Here is an 18,485-nt window from a genome sequence, read left to right as displayed (position 1 = left end):
CTTATTGAAGCTTTTTTTAGTTCACTTAAGCTGAATTTTATGCATGACGGAATTGTTCCGTTGCTTGTCGCCTCTCTTTGCGAGCTTAAAGTGGCGTCTATGGTCCTTAAAGTGACCTCAGTCGGTAATTAAATCATATGCATAACTGGAGAGAAGTTTTTGCAATAATGTAACTTCAACTTTGTTTGAAGGAAATCTTAAAGGGTTTTTGAGAAGTGTTATGCATGTTCAACCTGACAACACAAAGCAAACTTTATCTGCGCGAAACGATCAAGTTTAAAAAACTGTAGTTGCTTTGAAACCGATTTTGGGGAAGATTTTAGTAGATAAAGATTAACTCTTTCTGCCCACATATCAACGCCAAAACTTCTACATTGAGGATTTTGTTTATATTTTAGTGTTCTGCGAAGGACAAGTATCCGATCGAGCGTAGGTCAGTTTATATCTGCTCGAGTGCGACAAAGTTCAATGACTTCAAACACATTGTGGACAAGCGTGAATTTCTTTGGGCAAATCACTTAACAAAAATATTGTGTTTTTGTGTCCACAGTGGAGCTCCGGACCTTATATATCCAGAAACTTCCTTATATGAACACATTTTGTGAATACATCTTGAAAAAAATTGGACCTACGCACGCACATTTCCAGTACAGCGCAAGGAAATTAATGCCGTCGTTAAAGTCCGTTTTACTATAATGTATTCTTCGAGAAAATTAAATAATAAGGTTATAACCACAGCTTGCAACTTTTGACGACAAATTGCTTGTTCTCTCTAGGTTTATGGCCGCACAAACCACCAAAATTTCAGCGCGAAGTCGACTCGAAAAACACTGTTTTGAATTTCCCGCTTTTTTCACCTGACCAACATTGACGTCACAAGCTGTTTTTACCGACAATTTTTCCGACCGCTCTACGAAGATAAGGGCCAAAAAATAACAATTTTTAATTGTGTATATCTCGGAGATCCTTGCTTCAATTGAGCTGAAACTTCATAGTATGTTTATTCGGTTCATTTTAAACATATTTCACTAGAATTGAGCTAAAATAAAAAATGTCGAATTTTTGGTTCATTTGACCTTTAAGGAGCCCTTCTTATTAATGATTTAACTTTTGAGGTATTATTCAACTTATTTTGAGGTTCTATTCAACTTCAGCTAAAGCGGCACTCATGCAGTGAAAGAAAGAAAAAAGCGGGACCTTTGCACAATATTTATGAAAGACAATCAAAACGTGAATAATTTTTCAGTGGGAACATGTGTAACAACAACAGTTTTTATTGAAGGGAGCAAATCTTATTTCAAACCTTGTTCCCTTTGTTTTAGTACAAGTATTTTAGCCGGCTTCGCGTTTGGAATAGCGCCTAGATAAACATACCTCGAAGCTGGTCGTTTGCTTAAGGTGACTCGACCCAGTTTTTTTGGGGGGGGTACCATCCTACTTTGAAGCTCTCTGGTATCCCCAACTTTACTTTTATCGTAAGTCTAACAAATAGAATGGATAACATATAGATCAATCTACAATATAACATAAAATTTTTGGCGATCGGAGTAAATGTCACGTGGTTATAATGCCACGCCCCTTTGAGGTCTGAGTCGAAAATCTGCTGTTGCCGGCATTTTTTCGTGAAAATCTCTCGGCTACACATAGTGCGCATTAGTGCCTTGCGCTGAACAGAGTTTCACCAAAATCGCAAAGACCCAATTCGAGAAATTCAGCAGTTTCCAAATTTAGGTCATAATTTATGCGAAAATGATAAGAAAACTTTACACGGATTATATCTAATAAACTGTGAGATTCATCTCTTTATTTTGGGCATTCTTATAACAGATGGGTCCTTGCAAGTCAGCAAAACAATTTAGGGCCTTGTAAATGCGCGCGATTTCGAGCAAAGCAAACATATAGAAATTATAGTTTTCGCTATTTGTTGACGTTTGTCAGCGTTTAAGAGTCAATCTCACGAAAAAAGCATTTTCTTAAAAATTCGTAGTTTTTTTTTCCTTCAAATTTTTTCAGGGCCACAATTGATTAACTAACTACCCGGACTCTGAATTTCATGGTCATTGAAAAACTGTGACATTATCGTCTATAAGCTCAAACTTGAGTAAACATTGAAGATTTTTAGCGTTTTGGCTGAGTTTGTGCTTTGGGAGTTGTCTATTGTTTCTAGTCTGTCATGATACAGCATTCTTGTTCAGCACGCGTGCAATGACCGCGCTTGGCTGACTTCCGAATATGATAATTTTGGTACAGTGAGACAGGCCATCGCGTGATACATAGAGGTTCAACTCACAATTTTTAATCAATTCTCGTGCTTCTTGTGCCTTTGCAAAAAAATCAAGAAGTGCTACACACTAAATCTACTTACTATTAAAAAAATATCATTTTTTCATAGGTTTAATGCAAGCCAATAATTAAACCAACTCGTGAAGGGAATCCCTTCTATTTTCTTATACTAAATTATCATATCTCGGTGAGCATTCGGAAGTCAGCCAAGCGTGGTCATTGCACGCGTGCTGATCAAGAATGCTGTATAATGACAGACTAGAAACAATAGACAACTCTCAAAGCACAAACTCAGCCAAAACGCTAAAAATCTTCAATGTTTACTCAAGTTTGGGCTTATAGAAGGTAATGTCACAGTTTTTCAATGACCATGAAATTCAGAGTCCGGGTAGTTAGTTAATCAATTGTGGCCCTGAAAAAATTTGAAGGAGAAAAAACTACGAATTTTTAAGAAAATGCTTTTTTCGTGAGATTGACTCTTAAACGCTGACAAATGTCAACAAATAGCGAAAACTATAATTTCTATATGTTTGCTTTGCTCGACATCGCGCGCATTTACAAGGCCCTAAATTGTTTTGCTGACTTGCAAGGACCCATCTGTTATAAGGATGCCCAAAATAAAGAGATGAATCTCATAGTTTATTAAATATAATCCGTGTAAAGTTTGCTTATCATTTTCGCATAAATTATGACCTAAATTTGGAAACCGCTGAATTTCTCGAATTGGGTCTTTGCGATTTTGGTGAAACTCTGTTCAGCGCAAGGCACTAATGCGCACTATGTGTAGCCGAGAGATTTTCACGAAAAAAATGCCGGCAACAGCAGATTTTCGACTCAGACCTCAAAGGGGCGTGGCATTATAACCACGTGACATTTACTCCGATCGCCAAAAATTTTATGTTATATTGTAGATTGATCTATATGTTATCCATTCTATGTGTCAGACTTACGATAAAAGTAAAGGTGGGGATACCAGAGAGCTTCAAAGTAGGATGGTACCCCCTAAAAAAAACTGGGTCGAGTCACCTTAAAGCTTTCTTTTTACAAGCGGATACGACATTAGGAACTGATTGTAGATCTGCTTTTTTTCTTTATTTTTGCAACCGAAAAATGTTAGAAGCTTGTGTAGTTTAAACGAGTAATAAGCGTGGTCACATGCATTGCAATTTCGAAAACCTACATAGGTAGCATAAAATAATTACGCCTGATTTCAAAAACAAAGACAGGCCAGACATAATTCATTAATTACCCAAGCCCACCTGAGATGCAGCTCCTGAAAGCCAGTATAAGTCATGTCAGAAACACATACCGATTTTGTTTCTTGCGCTATGCTGTAAAAGCCTGCGATCATCCTGTCGACCTTATGCGACGCTTTTCTTAGCCTAAACCATAGTTATTAGAGGAGACTGGTTATGAAAAGCGGCAAACATCAATGATAAAAACAACAGTGCTGCAGTTTATGTTGGAAGCACCCTGAAAGTGCACAATCCTTTGTTTTCTGTTGCCAAATTGTTACGGAATAAATTAATGCAACGTTTTTATTGGTCAATACAATCAAAATGATAGGAATTCTCTTGAACGTTGTGCACTTTCAGGTCCACAAAAACATATAACAAAGGAGTCGGACGGGTTTCATAACCATTCTACTCAATTAACTATGCCTAAACCAAATTGTTACGAAAAATTGTATTGCGTGACTAACGTGACTTTCTAGAAGCTTCGCGAGAGTTCATAGTTTGTTTATTTTAGGATCTTGTGTAAGCGTTTCTAAAAGCGGTATATTTTGTAATCTTTCTGTAATTAGACTATTTAGAAAGTTCTAGAATGTTGTGGTGAAACTATATAAGTAGGCGAGTCCGAGTTAAGTTTTAACTAGTTTTCACAAGCGAGGAGAGTTCGACGTTAGTCGTGTTTAGTCAAGTGTGACGAAAGCAGTGTTTATTCAAGTTGGCGGAGGTCGTGTAAGTTTATCAAGTTAATTCAAGTTGGCGGAGGCCGTGTAAGTTTAACGAGTTACGTGCTGTTGTAGAGTTTTACTTCGTGGAAACTACGTTCATTTTTGGAATAAATCTTCTTGTTGCTGTTCCGACAACCCTGCGTTCAATTTAGTTTGCAAGTTATCCGTCCTCTAAAAGATTACCCGCGTAACATTGGGGGCCTGTCTGGGAGAGGAATTCACTTGTTTGCTGACTACAGTAAGCAGGAAAGGACAGTTCAAGAAAAAAGAGTATACAGGGAAGTGAGAAGAACTGTTACGAGGAAGTATATAGAGTGTGTTTGCTGTGAACTGAGAAAATGGATAAGTTTAGACAGATGGGAGAAAAGTTCGGAATTGGAAGGAGAAAAACTGCTCGAGTTTGTGCGGGAGCAACAAAAGTTAGAAGAAGAAAGAAGGAGGGAAGAGGAAGAGAAAGAAGAAAAACGTAGACAGTTAGAAGAAGAAAAAGAAGAAAAACGTAGACTGTTGGAAGAACAAAAAGAGGAGAAACGTCGAATGCTTGAGGAAGATAGAAGAAAAGAAGACGAAGAAAGAGAAACTAGGCGGCAAGAACGCGAACTGAGAAAATTAGACCTGGAAGCGGAACTGTTAAAGCAGAAAGAAGCTATTGAAGCTGCTAAGAGAGAACATGAACTAGAGCTCGCTCGTCTAGGACAAGGCCGTAATGTTGCCGAACACCCTGAAGTGAGAGAGGATAGGGCCAAGGCACCCAAGCTTCCCTCATTTGTTGATGGTAAGGACGACTTAGATTCTTACCTGCAACGATTTGAAAGATTCGCAACCACAGCTAAATGGGAGAAGACTGGATGGGCGTCGAAACTTAGTGCTCTTTTGTCTGGACGTGCCCTAGAAGTTTATTCGCGATTATCTGAGGAGGCAGCCCAAGATTACGAACGAGTGAAGTTAGCTTTGATGAAGAGATATGATCATACAGAGGACGGTTATCGTCGTAAATTTAGAGTATCAAAGCCGGAAGTTGACGAGAGCCCCGAACAGTTTATAGTGGGACTGGATAGATATTTACTACGTTGGTCAGAACTGTCGAACACTGAACGTTCTTTTGAAGGCCTAAAAGATTTAATTGTGAAAGAACAGTTTATTGACTCTTGTCCAAAAGAGTTAGCTATTCACCTCCGTGAAAGAGCCCCGGAAACGCTTGCTCAGATAGCGAAGATCGCCGATCAATACTTGGAAGCACATGGAAAGCACCTGTTCAGCTCTGCGAGCAAGAAGCCACACGTACAGCCCAAGGTGGAGGAAACAAAGACTGCACAGAGTGATACAACAGCCCTCCAGCGTTACAAGTGTAATGCCCGCGGACACAAAGCGATTAACTGCCCAACTCTAGCTAAAAGGTGTTTCCTATGTGGCGAGCAAGGTCATGAAGCGAGGAACTGTCGATCAGGTGGACGTAAGTCAGGAGGCCAAGGTAAGGATGATAACCCTGTGCAACGTGGTCAAGTTAGTGCTGGCTGTTTGGTTAAGTCACCCGATCTTAACGCTACCCCCGAGGAAGTCAAGTCGTGTATTCAAGATGATCAGCTTCTGTTAGCCTGTGGCAAGAAAGTCCCGTTGCTGAGTAATGCCTGTGTTGAACCCTTAACTGGAGTAAGAAGTAAGATGCCTGTTGTAAAAGGTAGAGTTGGAGAGAAGACTGTTGACGTTTTAAGAGATACTGGTTGCAGTGGAGTTGTAGTCAGGAAGAACCTTGTCGGCGAGGATCAGTTCACCGGAGACTTTAACGTTATGTTGCTTATTGACAACACTGCAAGGAAGGTGCCCATAGCAAGAATTTATGTCGATACCCCTTATCTTAAGGGCCACGTAGAAGCGCAGTGTCTTTCAGATCCTATCTACGACCTTATTATTGGCAACGTACCTGATGCCAGGGACGCACAAAATCCAGACCCCAGTTGGCAAGAGGCCTGTGCAGTGACTACAATAAGTCAAGCTAAGAAAAAGGATGAACGCACAGCCTTGAAGATGCCAAGTAGCCGTGAGAGCCCTATCGTGGATAGAGAGAAGCTCAAGCAGATGCAGCGTGAAGATGAGAGCCTGCGCAAGTACTGGGATCGAGGCGATGTACTAGAAAAATGTGGAGTACTGTACCGTCTGTACAAGCATCCTTATGTGAATGGTGGTAAACCGCTTAAACAAGTCATGGTTCCTGAGAAGCTGAGACGCCCCATAATGGAAGTAGCTCACGGAATGATCATGGGCGGTCACATGGGCATCAAGAAAGCAACAGACAAGATCCAGAGTGCGTTTTATTGGCCTGAAATTCAAGGTGACGTGACTCGATTTTGCAAGTCCTGCGTCGTTTGTCAGAAGACCGTAAGTAAGGGATCAGTGCCGAAGGTACCGTTAGAGAAGATGCCGCTAATTGACAAGCCCTTTAAGAGAGTAGCAATAGATCTTGTTGGGCCTATCAGTCCTCCCAGTGAAGAAGGAAAAAAACTAAAAAGTATTTTGAGCGAGAGGAGACTACAGTCGAAGGAGTAGTAGCTGTTGGAGCAGGCGCTACGAGTATAGACGATGCTGTCGACTGTGCGGCTAAAGTTGATGAAGCAGAGGAAGAAGAGGTTGATTTCCTAGAGCTTGGTGGTTATGTAGCCAAGGAATCAATTGAGGATGTTGCAACTGGACCGAATCTTACGGACGAGCAACGAACAAAATTTACGGATCTGGCTAAACAGTTCACGAATTTGTTTACTGAAGCACCAGGTACTACAGATCTCGTTCAGCATCATATTAAACTAACCTCAGACAAGCCAGTTAGATCAAGACCTTACCCTGTACCTTACAGCATGAGAGAATCACTGAGAAAAGATATTGACGACATGATCAAAATGGGAGTTATTAGAGAGTCCAGTTCTCCGTATGCATCACCTTTTGTAGTAGTGAAGAAAAAAGACAACACAAACCGCGTGTGCGTTGATTATCGGAAATTAATTAAACTAACTGTATTTAATCCTGAGCCTATGCCAACTGCTGAACACTTGTTCCAGAAGCTTAGTGGAGACAAATTCTTTTCAAAAATTGACCTTAGCAAGGGATACTGGCAGATAGCTATACCAGAGGAGGACATTTCGAAAACTGCGTTCGTAACACCTGACGGGGCGTACGAGTTTTTGAAGATGCCGTTTGGAATGATTAACTCGGCGGCAACACTGAAGCGTGCAATGAAGAAATTGATAGAAGATCTAGACGATGTCGACTTCTACTGGGATGATATATTGGTTCACACCCGTACGTGGGAAAAGCATATTAGAGCCCTCAGAGAGCTGTTTTCGCGCCTTGTACCAGCTGGGTTGACTATTAGACCTACGAAGTGCCTATTCGGAGTAAACAGTGTGGATTTCCTAGGCCATCGACTGGAGCAAGGAATAATTGGTCTACATCAGGATAACGTGGAGAAAATTAAAGATGCCCCAAGGCCAAGCACAAAGAAACAGGTGCGGTTATTTATGGGTCTAGCAGGATACTAAAGTTGAGTGGGGTGAAGCACAAGAGAAAGCCTACCAAACAGTCAAGTCCTACCTAACAAGTGAACCTACTCTACGCCTCCCCGATCCAGCTAAAACCTATTTCTTACGGACGGACGCTTCGAACAATGGAATTGGTGCAGTATTGATGCAAAGGCACGAAGAGAAATTATTCCCGGTTTGTTATGCAAGCAAGAAATTGTCAAGTGCGGGGCACAACTATTCTACAATCGAGAAAGAATGCCTAGCGATTGTATGGGGAATCAAGAGATTTCATCTATATTTGTACGGTGTACCTTTTGTGCTGCAGACAGACCACGAGCCGCTAAAGTACATGGACAGTGCAAAATATACCAACGCACGACTAATGCGATGGGCGATGTTTCTACAAAGTTACAATTTCAAGGTCGAAGCCATCAAAGGATCAGAGAATGTTGGAGCGGATTATCTTAGTCGAGTAGAAGAGTAACCTGAGATACACTGAACTACCCCTGTTGTATATTACCTTACAATTTTTCTGTTGTATTGGAAATTTAGGAAATTTCCTCTGAAAGGGGGTTATGTTACGAAAAATTGTATCGCGTGACTAGCGTGACTTTCTAGAAGCTTCGCGAGAGTTCATAGTTTGTTTCTTTTAAGAATCTTGTGTAAGCGTTTCTAAAAGCGGTATATTTTGTAATCTTTCTGTAATTAGACTATTTAGGAAGTTCTAGAATGTTGTGGTGAAACTATATAAGTAGGCGAGTCCGAGTTAAGTTTTAACTAGTTTTCACAAGCGAGGAGAGTTCGACGTTAGTCGTGTTTAGTCAAGTGTGACGAAAGCAGTGTTTATTCAAGTTGGCGGAGGTCGTGTAAGTTTATCAAGTTAATTCAAGTTGGCGGAGGCCGTGTAAGTTTAACGAGTTACGTGCTGTTGTAGAGTTTTACTTCGTGGAAACTACGTTCATTTTTGGAATAAATCTTCTTGTTGCTGTTCCGACAACCCTGCGTTCAGTTTAGTTTGCAAGCTATCCGTCCTCTAAAAGATTACCCGCGTAACACAAATAAACAAGCAGCTTTGAATAACAGAAAAATCTTGATAGCAGTGGAAGAACATGAGAAGGAAAAATTTTAAAGTTCTCTAAGCTTCAGTTGTTTTACTTTGTTTTGCTTTGCTTTTATAGTAACGATATATATTGTAGCTGTGACTTACTGGTTTGTATTCCATCAGGTCCTGAGCAGGGAGGGGTAAAAGATGCTAGTGATCTGTCATCTATGGTGTTCACCGAACTTTGTACAATTGAGCAAGCTCTTCATGACCAAGCTGGTAAGATAAATAGTTTGGTCTAATATTTAGATTTACCAAATAAACAAACCAGCTTTGAATAACAGACAAATCTTGATAGCGGTACAAGAAAACGAGAAGTAAAGTAAAACTTAAAAGTTCTCAAAGCTTCAGTTGTCGGAAAAATTTATTTTACAGAAGCTGAATATGTTTTTATAGCCTCCCACGCAGACGTTCTTGGTGGGGCAGGAACGCGTGACGAACCCCTAAGAACGTCTGCGTGGGAGGCTAATGTTTTTACGCGAGCATTCACCTGTCAAAATTTTGACTAGTCGGAAACTAGACTGGTCCTGGAGCGCGACCAAAGCATGACCAAACTAGAAACAAAGCCTTGAAAATTTATTCTTGAAGGTTTTTGTCTTAGACAAACACAAGAAACGTCAAGATTTTTAGCGGAGCGACTTTTTTAGTTGCCTGTAAACTGATTACCTTCTCGCCACGACAAACCAGTGCACTCTCATCAAGAGTCTCCCCTTTTGCCTCTCCCACAGTCTGTACGCGCGGACGGTGATACGCTGACTTCATAACCAGATGTTCTGGCATCCATAGGTTTCAAATTTCTATTCCAATGAGGCTGCGCTGCGAGGAGGCTACATCAAATTTTTTTATACCCAAAAGTGCTTTTTACCCCGGTCAGTTTTACGTAAAGAGTGTACATTCATCTGCAGAGCAGGCTATTTTATCTGAAGAGTGCTACACCACCATGTAGTACGAAACTAAATAGTAATAAAATGGCAAATCAAATCTTCAGTTGATAAAACATTCTACTTCTGGTAATTTGAATTTGTAGGTATCTAAAAAGTTTCCTCTTTGATGGCATAAGCCAGCATACCAGAGAACCGCAAAAACAGGTTTTAATCTATCGTAGATCGAGCTTTATTTTCGTGGACTGAAGATCGATACCTCCCCCACCTACTCCATAAGATCACAATGAGTAAAACTCCCCTGTTTCTTAAGCTTAGGGTGACTTTAGTTGGCAAATCTCTGAAATTGGCGTGCGACGGAAAAAAAAACGTCGGTGAATACGAATTCATGCTCCTGGGATTAACCACGCTCAATCTTCCCCCCCCCCCCCCCCCCCTCCCACCATATTAAAAACTATATCGGCAACAATTAAAAAACTAATGAACTAAATTGGCTTTTATTAATTTCCAATTGTAGATTCTCTATACCCAACGGATGCCATAGAAAAGATTCGTCAGCTCTACAGAACACGTGAACAACGCCTCTTACCCGTCTCTTGGTTAGAAGATTCTAGCTTTAATATAAATGATATTTTTACGGGATTAAAGATCGTGGGAAAAGAAAAAACCAGAGGAGTACGTACTCATGATATAACCAATATGACTGCAATCTTTGAAGCGCGCTACGACTGCCGAAGGCCGAGAACAGTCTTGATCGAAGGAGGTCCTGGTATGGGAAAAACCACGTATTGTCAAAAGCTGGCGTATGATTGGGCCACTAAGCAGGACAAATGGGACCCGTCTTTTCCAGAGATTGAAGTGCTACTGCTTCTCAAATGTCACGAAATGAAGTCTGACATCTGGGAAGCTATTGATGATCAAGTTCTCCCCGAGGAAATGGACACTCAAGCTAAGGAATGCTTCTTTAAATTCATTCGTGAAAATCAGTCCAAAGTTCTATTAGTGCTGGATGGACTAGACGAAGCGGATCCTAGAAACCTCAAAATGTTTTATAACCTTGTTGAAGGTAAAGAACTCTCCAGTTGTTACATTGTTCTCACGTCTCTTCATGAGGCTGGAAGGAATGCAAGGCGGTACTGTGACACTCTTTGGGAGATTGTAGGATTTACGCGGGAGGATGCAGAAAGCTTTATTCATAAATACTTTAAAAACGTCAACAGAGAGCATTTGGCCAGGAAGCTTATAGAAATGGTATGGGCTGACCCCTGGTTAATTGAGTCTGGAAAACCTAAAGATCTGAGCGATTTGACAACAAATCCGTTAAACACTGCTTTACTTTGTGTTATCTGGGAGGATTTAAAGGGCGTGTTTCCAGCGAGCAGGACTGAATTGTACATTGAGATTGTTCTTATTGTTTTGGAAAGATATGAACAAAAGCAAGGACTATCCAGCGAGGAAAAAGACCTCTTGTCCGTCTACAGTAAAGACTTGTTATATCTCGGTAGAATGGCGTTGGAGTCTCTTCAAAATGGAGAGTTGTGTTTTGAAGAACATAAATCAGACGGTCGCTGTATCGTCTTATCCAAGATGGGATTCCTTTCACTTCAGCCTGCTGGCAGTAAGAGGAGAGTTCTTGCGCGTTACGCGTTTCCTCATAAGAGCTTTCAAGAATTCTTTTCTGGTTTCTTTCTTGCTTGCAAACTTATTGAAGGAAAAATGAGCTGCAAGTCAGTAGTGACTGATCAAAGATATGAGCGTGAACTATATCAAGTATTTGTATTCTTGATAGGAATATTAGTGTCAAAAAGTAAGAAAACGGCAGAATCTCTCGTTAAAAGCGTGGCTGCAAATATCAATTTCACAAGTCTTAAGTTAGACACAGACGCAGCTAATGTCGTTTCAAAACGTGTATTATTTGCTGTAAGTAGTCTATCTGAGAACGCAAGTTTACTTCAAACCTTATGGGAGCACCTTAACTTTACTCAGTTAAAGTTGAGGGAGAGCCAGATTAACGATTCTGGTGCTGCGTCTCTTTCCCAGTTTCTTGCAGTCAACTCCTCCTTAACTAATTTGGATTTGAGTAAAAACTCCATTGATGAGTCTGGTGCTGCATCTCTTTCCCAGGCTCTTGCAGTCAACTCCTCCTTAACTGAGCTTGATTTGAGTGTTAACCATATTGGTGAGTCTGGTGCTGCATCTCTTTCCCAGGCTCTTGCAGTCAACTCCTCCTTGACTAAGCTGAATTTGAGAGCGAACAGCATCGGTGATTCTGGTGCAGCATCACTTTCCCAGGCTCTTGCAGTCAACTCCTCCTTAACTAATCTGAATTTGGATTTAAGCAGCGTTGGTGAGTCTGGTGCTGCATCTCTTTCCCAGGCTCTTGCAGTCAACTCTTCCTTAACTAATTTGAGTTTGAGAAGCAACTCGATTAAATGTCCTGGTGCTGCATCTCTTTCCCAGGCTCTTGCAGTCAACTCCTCCTTAACTAATTTGAATTTGACAAGCAACTCGATTAAATGTCCTGGTGCCGCATCTCTTTCCCAGGCTCTTGCAGTCAACTCCTCCTTAACTAAGCTGAATTTGAGATGGAACAATATTGGTTATTCTGGTGCTGCATCTCTTTCCCAGGCTCTTGCAGTCAACTCCACCTTAAGAAAGCTGGATTTGAGTCGGAACGACATTGGTGATTCTGGCGCTGCATCTCTTTCCCTGGCTCTGGCAGTCAACTCCTCCTTAGCTAAGTTGAATTTGAGTAACGACTCGATTGGATGTCCTGGTGCTGCATCTCTTTCCCAGGGTCTTGCGGTCAACTCCTCCTTAACTAAGCTTGCTTTGAGTTGGAACAATATTGGTGAGTCTGGTGCTGCAGCTCTTTCCCAGGGTCTTGCGGTCAACTCCTCCTTAACTAAGCTGGATTTGAGTTCTAACCGTATTGGTGATTCTGGTGCTGCAGCTCTTTCCCAGGCTCTTGCAGTCAACTCCTTAACTAAGCTGGATTTGGGTTGGAACAGTATTGGTGATTCTGGTGCTACACCTCTATCCCAGGCTCTTGCAGTCAACTCCTCCTTAACTAAGCTGGATTTGAGTGGGAACCGCATTGGTGATTCTGGTGTTGCATCTCTTTCCCAGGCTCTTGCAGTCAACTCCTCCTTGACTAAGCTGAATTTGAGAGCGAACAGCATCGGTGATTCTGGTGCAGCATCACTTTCCCAGGCTCTTGCAGTCAACTCCTCCTTGACTAAGCTGAATTTGAGAGTGAACAGCATTGGTGATGCTGGTGCTGCATCTGTTTCCCAGGCTCTTGCAGTCAACTCCTCCTTAACTACTTTGGTTTTGAGTTCGACCGGCATTGGTGATTCTGGTGCTGCATCTCTTTCTAAGGCTCTTGCAGTCAACTCCTCCTTAATTAAGCTGGATTTGAGTGGGAACCGCATTGGTGATTCTGGTGCTGCATCTCTTTCCCAGGCTCTCGCAGTCAACTACTCCTTAACTAAGCTGGATTTGAGTGAGAACAGTATTGGTGATTCTGGTGCTGCTGAATTGCCCAATGTCTACAAGGTAAATACAACTGCTGAACTATGTTTTGATTGAGCATGATTATGATGATAAATTGACGATCAGGATGATTATAATAATGATGCGGAGAAGGAGGAAGATAAAGAAAAGTATGTAAATAAGTAACGTTAAAATGATCGAGGAACATCGTAATGATCATTATTCTTGTATTTACCAGAATAATAATTGTAAGTTGTAGGACAGTCAAACGAGTCGTCTTCGGAGAACTCTTAGAACTTTTGTAATTCGTTCTCTAATTGCATTGATATTGTTATGTTATATTTATCATCACATTAAGAGCAAAGTTACTCAACTCTGATTTGCTGGGGTTGACGCCATTTTTTCCCTCAACTTTAGCGATGAACAAGACACAATTATTCAATGATGCAAGCATTAAAATTTCTCGCATCTGACTGCCTAGCAGGTGCTTAGTTCACGCCGTAAGTTTGCTTTGCGGGGTTTTGAATGTAAAAGTGTCAGAAATTATTTGATGTAAAAGCTAAAAAGAAATAGCCTGTTTTGAGCGTCTTACGCTAAACAGAACAAGATTATTTGTTTATTTGTGTACTTTTTGTTTAAACCAACAGGAAACGGAGTAATATTTTGAATTACAAAAAATGTTTTAATTTTGCTCAGGCTCAAATGATAACAACACATTCAGTTGTTTCAAGTTTTATCTTACAACTACAGTCGAACGTCAATCAAGCAGTGACTCTGCTTTCGGGGAAGGGAGAATTGGCCTCTTAATTGAGGTCTGGCTTCCATTGATTTCTTTATTGTCGCCAGTTTTGATGACTAGCTGCTAAGTTGAGGAAGGCTGTTTGAAAGAGTTTCGACTGTACATCACATGTAGTGTAGTCTTTGCGTAATCTCTAGTTTGCATCCTTTCGCAGTCATTTAAAGAATCATAACTTTACTGGATGTCAGTGCAATAACTGCATTTGATATTTTTCTTAATTAATTGTGGTTGATTGTGTACATTTTTTTTAGTTTTCTTTAGACATAGTTAGGAATTTTTCTATTTGTATTTTAAATTAGCTTTCCACTGTTATCAATTTATCTATATGTCAGTTTGCGGCATTGATTTTACTTAACCTGTTTTAGATTTTTAGGCTTTTTAGTTCTTAGTTTTTAACTGTCAATCACTTTTAACATGAGCCTCCTGCTCGGGAGACTGGGTAACCACTCCCTGTGTATTTGACGTTTAATAAATTATCTTATCTTATCTCTTACTTAGTACCGCCTGCTCTTACAGCCACACGTGTTAATTAAAACTATTGTTTTATTTGTAATTGTTGTTGTTTTTTGGTTTTCGTATTCAGCTGATAATATTTGTCCTTATCTTTGCCCAGATGTCAAAAAGAATGACGTCATGGCAAATGAGTAGTAGCAATGTCACTCCCGAGGACTATGTTCAGCTAATGTGGGCTGTCTGTGACTCGTATTAAGCTGGGTTTCTGGGTATTTTAATCCATTAACTGTATATTTCGGTCCATTACAAACTCTAAAATTGATTCTGAGTCCTGCATAAGTTATCAGAAACACGGGCAGGAGTGTGAGGTATCTATCAACAAATGACAAAGCGTGCACATCTTCAACCCGTGACCAAGCCCAAACAAGAGAAATTATCAGTTGCTGGTGCGCCAAAGCCAACGCGAATCGACTACTTACATGGGAAAACCGAAAAGTTTCATTTGGAAAATCGAATGTTCCTCCCATTTTGTCAAGTTAGGAAGTTCTAGAAAATATGGGTTGTCTCAGTCTTATTCGTTAACGTGATTTCTATGCTCTTTTTGGTCTTTCCAGCTTATTTGAATGTAGTTTTTAGCTGGTACTTCAGCCACAAGCTCAAATTTAATTTTTGTTCAATGTACGTGTGCCCAAGAATTTCGATCACGCGGAATATTTTTGTAAACGTACGTTAGGACCCATGATCTGCCTGATCGCAGATTACCTCCGCAGGTCACTTGAATTACCCGGAAAAAAAAACACTGATCTAAATAAACGTTGAGTAACTCAACTGTAGTGGAGTATTGTTGTTCTGTCGACTAAGGAATCTGATTTTGTTTTCTCCCTTTGCGGCCCACTAAACGTCCCGCAGCTTATGATAGCTCAAAAATCACTTTTACTACAAAGAAAGGTGGCTCCCTGGTCTTCCTGTGCAGCATAATCTACTGAACTGGTCCTACAAAGTCCGCTAAGTAGCTCCAAATGATTTTCGTTAATCAGTTGTAGTCTTAGCAATGCGCTTAACTGTGATGATTATATTAAATACATCTTTGCTCATATATTTACCTTTTAATATTTCGAAAGTGTTTTTGCATATCTTATTAATTAGAGAATCCTGGTGGGGGTAAAATAAGGACTGGGAATGGCATGTTTTAGCTCTGGGAAAATGGGATTTTGGTCGTGGGACAGGGACTCGCCCACTGGATAATGAAAACAAAGTTTACGAAGACTTGGAGGTGCTAAAACCTCTTTAACTTTCCTACAGTATCTATTTAATTACAGTCAAAAGGTCCCTGTTGTGATTGTTGTCCTAGAGAGTTGTAACTTGAAGGCAAATCTCAGTTTCTTACCTTTGTGTCATCGTTGGGTAGTTCGTAGAAAATGTAAGAGAAAACAGCTGGTATGTCTAAGGCTGCTGTGATCTTTTTGTGAATTATTTCTACCCGAGAGAATGGGATTTGGACACTGGAAACTGGTAATTTGAAGAAAATTTGGCTTCTTACAATAGAACATTCTTGATGATTATCAATCACGTGACTGTAGCTTGCTAAACTGTAGTGACCTCTGTAGTATCCAGGGCCGCTTTCCGTTCAACAAAAATTCCGGTTTGAAATGTCGGAAATTACACGTGCCCAATGGAATGGTACATTCCGGTTGCACAGACCCGACCCTAGCCACCGCGCGTTTGGTTATTAATGTTCTTGTAAGCAGGATGCAAAAGAGCGGTACTGGGGACAACAATTTTGTCAAATGGAAAGAGAGATTTTAATCCGACCGATCGAGATAACCGGACCGGTCAAAGTGGATCACCTTCAAAGCTGGTGCCGAATATTCCGGTCGGACCAAACCGAAATGGTCCGTTCCATTTTATGTACAAACCGAAATTACCGGAATTTTGGGTTGAATGGAAAGCGCCCCATGCTGCTGCGTCAGTATGAAGATTTCATACCCTTTGATGCCAACAGAGAGCTCAGACTGAATATGAAACAGGAAACATAAAGATGTCACCCTTACAATTCCAAACTTAGTTTACTATCTAGAGAAAAACGCCAAAAAGTTCCAATTTTAAGTGGAAACGTTAAAAGGCAGTACGATACGTATTGACAGGGTGCAAAATGACAGTATAATTTTGGAGAAAAATATAAAGCTCCATAATTCAAATTGTGGGGTCATTTATAGGTAGCCAACTTAAGTTGTTTACAACTTTAACTTTATTATCGTTGGTGAAGGTGTCCAACATAACTGGACCTAATCGTTTCTGGATTTTAAAAATTCGATCGAGGTCATCCCATAGAGCTACATGCCTTTTGAAAAATAATAAAGGCTTAGAAGACAAACTCTGGAATTGAAGTTTATCAGTTGAAGTGATGCTGAATATGCAATTCAAGTATTAACGATAGCTTTGGATGGATTACAACAATGAAACCTTCACTTTCAAAATGACGCTAGGTGCACAACCTTTCTTGTGAAAATGAGTTTTACTTGCATGAGAATGAAAAATGATTTCCATATCAAAGGCTGAGCACCGACTCTCGTTTTGAAACAGAGGCCCGAGGGAACTCGGAAAAGGCATATTTAAACACGTAACACCTAGGAGCTCAGATGCGCTCGTCAAGTGTCAGTGCGAGTATAATAATGTTAGGGGCTTGTGTAGCTCGCTTGGCTTTTTAACGAAGAGGACCAAGACTCTGTTCGTTCTACCTTAGACAGCAGTTTATTCTTCAAAAGCTTCTGACAACAACTCTACTACTCAACTAACGCTACTAGCTTACACAGCGAATTAAATAACGAAATTGTGGACGTGTTTGGGTTAGCTGACCACGAGACCCTTCCATTGCATATTCTGTCGCTGAACTTGTGAACGATAGAATAGTCTACACTGTCGCAATTAACAAGTACTAAAGAGCCAATTGAATGCTAGCGGTAAAACTGCTCGCTAGGACCAATCATACAAAACAGGAACTTCAGTGGAGGCAAAACTCAAGGTCAGCTATAATCCCCTAACATGCTTACTTCAAAGAACTACAACAAGCTTAACAAATCCTTTCGATAGACGATACTTCTCAAAACTCAGGAACTAACCGTGTGGCCTATACATTGAATTTCCTTGGACTATGAACTGTTTATTAAGAAACTAGCGCGTGCTACAAAAAAATCATTCGGATAGCAAAACCTTAAAAATACCAAAACTCCAAAACAGAACTAACAGCAACTACTTCATAACAATAACATAAATGTAAAAATAAAATCAACCAAGAAAAACTAATCAAGTTATAACGAGCAATCTAACATACTCTTACGCTAAAAATGATGTTTACAATTAATATTGTTTCGATAATATTTACATTCAAATAAAATTTACAGATAAAATAAAAATCCTTATAAAATTTGAACGCATTTAGACATGAAGGCTTCAAGAGATCGCTTAAAAGTTTTAATGTCCTTGGCCTCTCTAATCACTGGTTGTACTGTTAGTTTTTATCACGCGGGCTCGACGGACTTTGAAGAGAATATCAGATAGAGGATCTGTGAACAGGCTAACAGTTTGCAAACTAAAAAGGTAGGAGATTTATGCTTACATTGTAATTTACAAGATGGCACCTCAAGCCTTGTGCCAAGACCACGTAAATTATACGAGACATTCTTAAATCTAGAAAATCCACTAATATACAGTGCGCCTTGTACAGCATAATTAACGATTGAAACTGTCGACGTAATCTAAAGATTAGATATCCGCTATTATTATTATTATTATTATTATTATTATTATTAATATCAATAGAAATTTGTACCGAGCAGTTTCTATGAAAATATTTAACTGCGCCTTACATAAAAAAATTAATTAAAGATGGAAAATCGTAATTAAAAGCCGTACTAAATAAGAAAGTTTTAAGCCTTTTTTTAAACAGGTTTAACCATATTTAAAAGGGTCTCATCTGACAGGATTCTAATAGTTTAAAGTGGTT

The 18,485-nt window shown here is 40.0% G+C and overlaps 1 protein-coding gene across 1 annotated transcript in view; it reads left to right on the top strand.

The window, feature by feature from the left end:
- Positions 1–14,582, top strand: part of LOC140925933 (uncharacterized) — a 32,163-nt gene extending 17,581 nt beyond the window's left edge. Inside the window, exons 6-7 of the mRNA XM_073375759.1 lie at positions 8,978–9,073; positions 10,253–14,582. Coding sequence (XP_073231860.1) covers positions 8,978–9,073; positions 10,253–13,326 — 3,170 coding nt within the window. The 3' untranslated portion in view covers positions 13,327–14,582. The remainder of the gene's footprint in view (positions 1–8,977; positions 9,074–10,252) is intronic.
- The last annotated feature ends 3,903 nt before the right edge of the window (positions 14,583–18,485 follow it).

The sequence above is a fragment of the Porites lutea genome, chromosome 2 (assembly GCF_958299795.1).
Source record: "Porites lutea chromosome 2, jaPorLute2.1, whole genome shotgun sequence".
Lineage (NCBI taxonomy): Eukaryota > Metazoa > Cnidaria > Anthozoa > Scleractinia > Poritidae > Porites > Porites lutea.
This window is presented reverse-complemented; position numbering and strand designations above follow the sequence as displayed.